This window comes from Pyxicephalus adspersus, chromosome Z (genome assembly GCF_032062135.1).
Source record: "Pyxicephalus adspersus chromosome Z, UCB_Pads_2.0, whole genome shotgun sequence".
Lineage (NCBI taxonomy): Eukaryota > Metazoa > Chordata > Amphibia > Anura > Pyxicephalidae > Pyxicephalus > Pyxicephalus adspersus.
The window spans coordinates 15,268,032-15,271,157 of NC_092871.1; the positions used below are offsets into that span (position 1 = coordinate 15,268,032).

Sequence of the window (3,126 nt, forward strand, 5' to 3'; positions counted from 1 at the left end):
GATCACTGTTCAAACATTTCGGTACCCACTTAGCTGAAAGCTTGCTCATTTCTAGGATAGTGTTGATAACAAACCTAAGATGCTCCTATGAGATTTCAAGTATCTGGGCTATCTTTTTTGCGGATATTCGCCCGTCCTCAATAATCAGCTCATGGACAGCATTGCAGGTTGCCACGTCAGTTGAGGTTGGGGGGCGCCCACTGCTGGTCTCATTTTCAGTGGTGAAATGCCCAGTCCTGAAACGAGATATCCAGGTTTTGACAGTGCTGTAGGAAGGAGACTTCTCCCCCAGTGTTTGTGACATCTCAGTGTGAATCTCCTTTGCTGACTTTCCCCGAAAAAACAAAAAACTTCATGACGGCCCGTAACTCCAACGACGTGAAACTTGCTTGTGCCTCTACGATCACAGCTTCTCACTAAAAGAAAAAACAGTTTCGTAAAACAGCCTCATAAAAAAGTCCTCATATTTGCACAGTTACATACTAAGATATTAGGCTGTTATATGCCCCCACACTCATTTTTCTATTTCATCTGGAAGGGGGCAAAGCCAGGAACTACTCAGAACCCCCTCGTATTCCTCATACTTTTATTCTATGCCCTTTATTGCACTCCACACCATGTTGTATACTACATACTCCTGATTTCTTTACTCCAAAAGCACTGCTATTATTTATTATACTTTTATATAATATAGGTATTAATAGGTAGTAATTCGTAATCTATTTTATGTTAAGAAACAGCTGCCCTGGTCATTTGGCCGTTGATTTGGTGTAGTGTCTTAGGGCCCTAGTCCCCGGTGAAAGAATAGTTTTGTGAACCTCCAATCTTCCCTGACTATGCTTTTGAGTTTTAATATGTACCATGTGCAGTATATGCCCCTACAGAAAAATACCTTGACCCTGGACCTTAGCTCAATGAGTTTCATGCTGTTGCTGCATACACACATAAAAGATACATTCTATAACACAAAAAAGCTTGCTATCATTCTTAACAGGCAAACAAAGCTAACTGGGGCTGGTGACAAACTCAATAGCAAAAATAGCTTCTTCCCTATGTTTAAAACTTTTTACAGCAACTGCCTAGGCCACTATGTTAATACAAATCAGTTTACCGATTAAGAGCTCCCCCTGATCTCCTCAATGTAAGTTTTCTTTAAAGGTGGGGTTGTGTATTAATAAAATTGTACTACTAAAAAGCTGCTGTGCAACCAAACAAATGTTAAATTTGTTAATGTGTTTTCATCTTTACTTGTGTCCGTGGTGGTTCTGGACATAAACCTCTATCAAGGAACTCCATGGACAATTTTTAGCATTTGAAGTCTCATCTTATATTAAACAATGAGTATTAAATTGTGTATATGGCTCTAAAACTAACAAAAGTGGAAATATTATGAGACATAATGTATTTCAGAAAAAAACATATTGGAATTTAAAGTGTGTTTTCTTTAAAGTGAATTTTAGTGTGTGTGTGTACAAACAATACATAAATAAATAAAAAAGGCTCGAGTAGCGATGAGGTTAAATATTCAACAGGAAATAGGAGGATGATAGGTATATAAAGTGAGGTGTCGCGGTCTTGTTACAGAAAGCCAGTGAGCCAATATGTACACCATATTCTTTCTCTTGCTCGGTGTCTGGAAGGTTCAGACCGACAATTCGGTAAGTAAGAAATGAGAAATTACTGATATCATTTTTTTAATATCTTTTTGAAATAAAAGTGTATATATATATATATATATATATATATATATATATATATATTTAGCCACTGTCTCTAATCTGTGTTATCATTAAAGGCCGTTCCCAGCATATTAGCAGCATTAGAATATTTTTTTAAATCAAATGTGCAGACTTTAAGTGAAATGGTCAGTTGGCTAGGTACAAGGGGTTCTAATATTATTTTCAGGTTTAATGATATAGCAGTCACTACTCACCATTTTGAAACCCAGCCAATGGAAAACATGAACCATGTATTACAATTCCTATGTTATTTTCAAGTTGTTTTATGATTATAGGACAGCATAAGGTTGTTAATTATGTCCATATATAGCATACATTTATATTTTATCAGAGAAATATAAAAATGTTTGCTGATCTGCATATCCTTGTCCATATATATATATATCAGATTTCTTAAATTTAGAGAAACAGTTCCTTTTGTTTCCCCCTTTCCTCCATGACTTGTCTTCCTATTTATTGGTTTATAACAACAATTCTTACTGTGTTATAGTAAGAAAAGTACTACTGCATAAAAGCCAGTGGCTACCTAATGCATGGGTGTTTTCAATATAAGTAAAGCAGAACAAAAGTATATATTAATGAAAGTTAGTGCACAATGATATGTCTTTGTTGGGTAGCTCCAAGATATCATGCAGGAATCAAGAACTGTATTCTTTATGTCTTCTTGGCTTCAACTCTCAAAGATGCTCAGCCCAGAGGTTTCAGGTCTTGCACAATTCTGCTTTGAAAGTCATTGTGCTCCTACATTTTTCATGCGAGGCTGGGCACATCCCTGCACACAATTAATTCTAATTCGTGAGTGAGAATAGTTATATTTTATTGAGACCCTACGGTGTTTTGGTGATGTTTATGGAGTATGTTTATCTCTTACAAGACACAGACTTTACATTCTGAATCTGGACACTTGGATGGGAATGGAGTTTGTTACTGCAATGTCAACCTCCCGGATACCACTTTTCCAGCTGACCGCTTTGAAAGGCTTGAGATGGCAAACCACAATCTGACAACCACAGTGAACAAGGAAATCAGCAAGGTATACCCAGAAAAGTATTTTTCTACATGTGTTTAGGAAAGTCTACAAAGATGACATTTCAAAGTTTGATTTATGCAGGGGCTTAGGGGAAGATTTTAAAGCATTTCAGCAGTAGTATATAGTGAGCTGTAAAACATGTCTTACTATAAATTAGATGTGAATATTACTTGTCTTAGTACTTGCTTCTATATGTTTTGCAGATATATGTTTTCTTATAGATTATCTGGATTTATACCAGGTGGAATCACACACGTTGGGTAGGGTGATCAATTAAATCATTTACTACTAAATGATGCATTGACACAGACGTTTCCATTCCTCCATTCCCATATCCAAAACTAAAGCTTCCTTCAG

At 36.2% G+C, this 3,126-nt stretch overlaps 1 protein-coding gene across 1 annotated transcript in view; it reads left to right on the forward strand.

The window, feature by feature from the left end:
• The first annotated feature begins 1,601 nt into the window (after positions 1 to 1,601).
• The window catches only part of LOC140343910 (olfactomedin-4-like), a 6,334-nt gene continuing 4,809 nt past the window's right edge, over positions 1,602 to 3,126 (forward strand). The window contains exons 1-2 of the mRNA XM_072430808.1: positions 1,602 to 1,658; positions 2,614 to 2,772. Coding sequence (XP_072286909.1) covers positions 1,602 to 1,658; positions 2,614 to 2,772 — 216 coding nt within the window. The remainder of the gene's footprint in view (positions 1,659 to 2,613; positions 2,773 to 3,126) is intronic.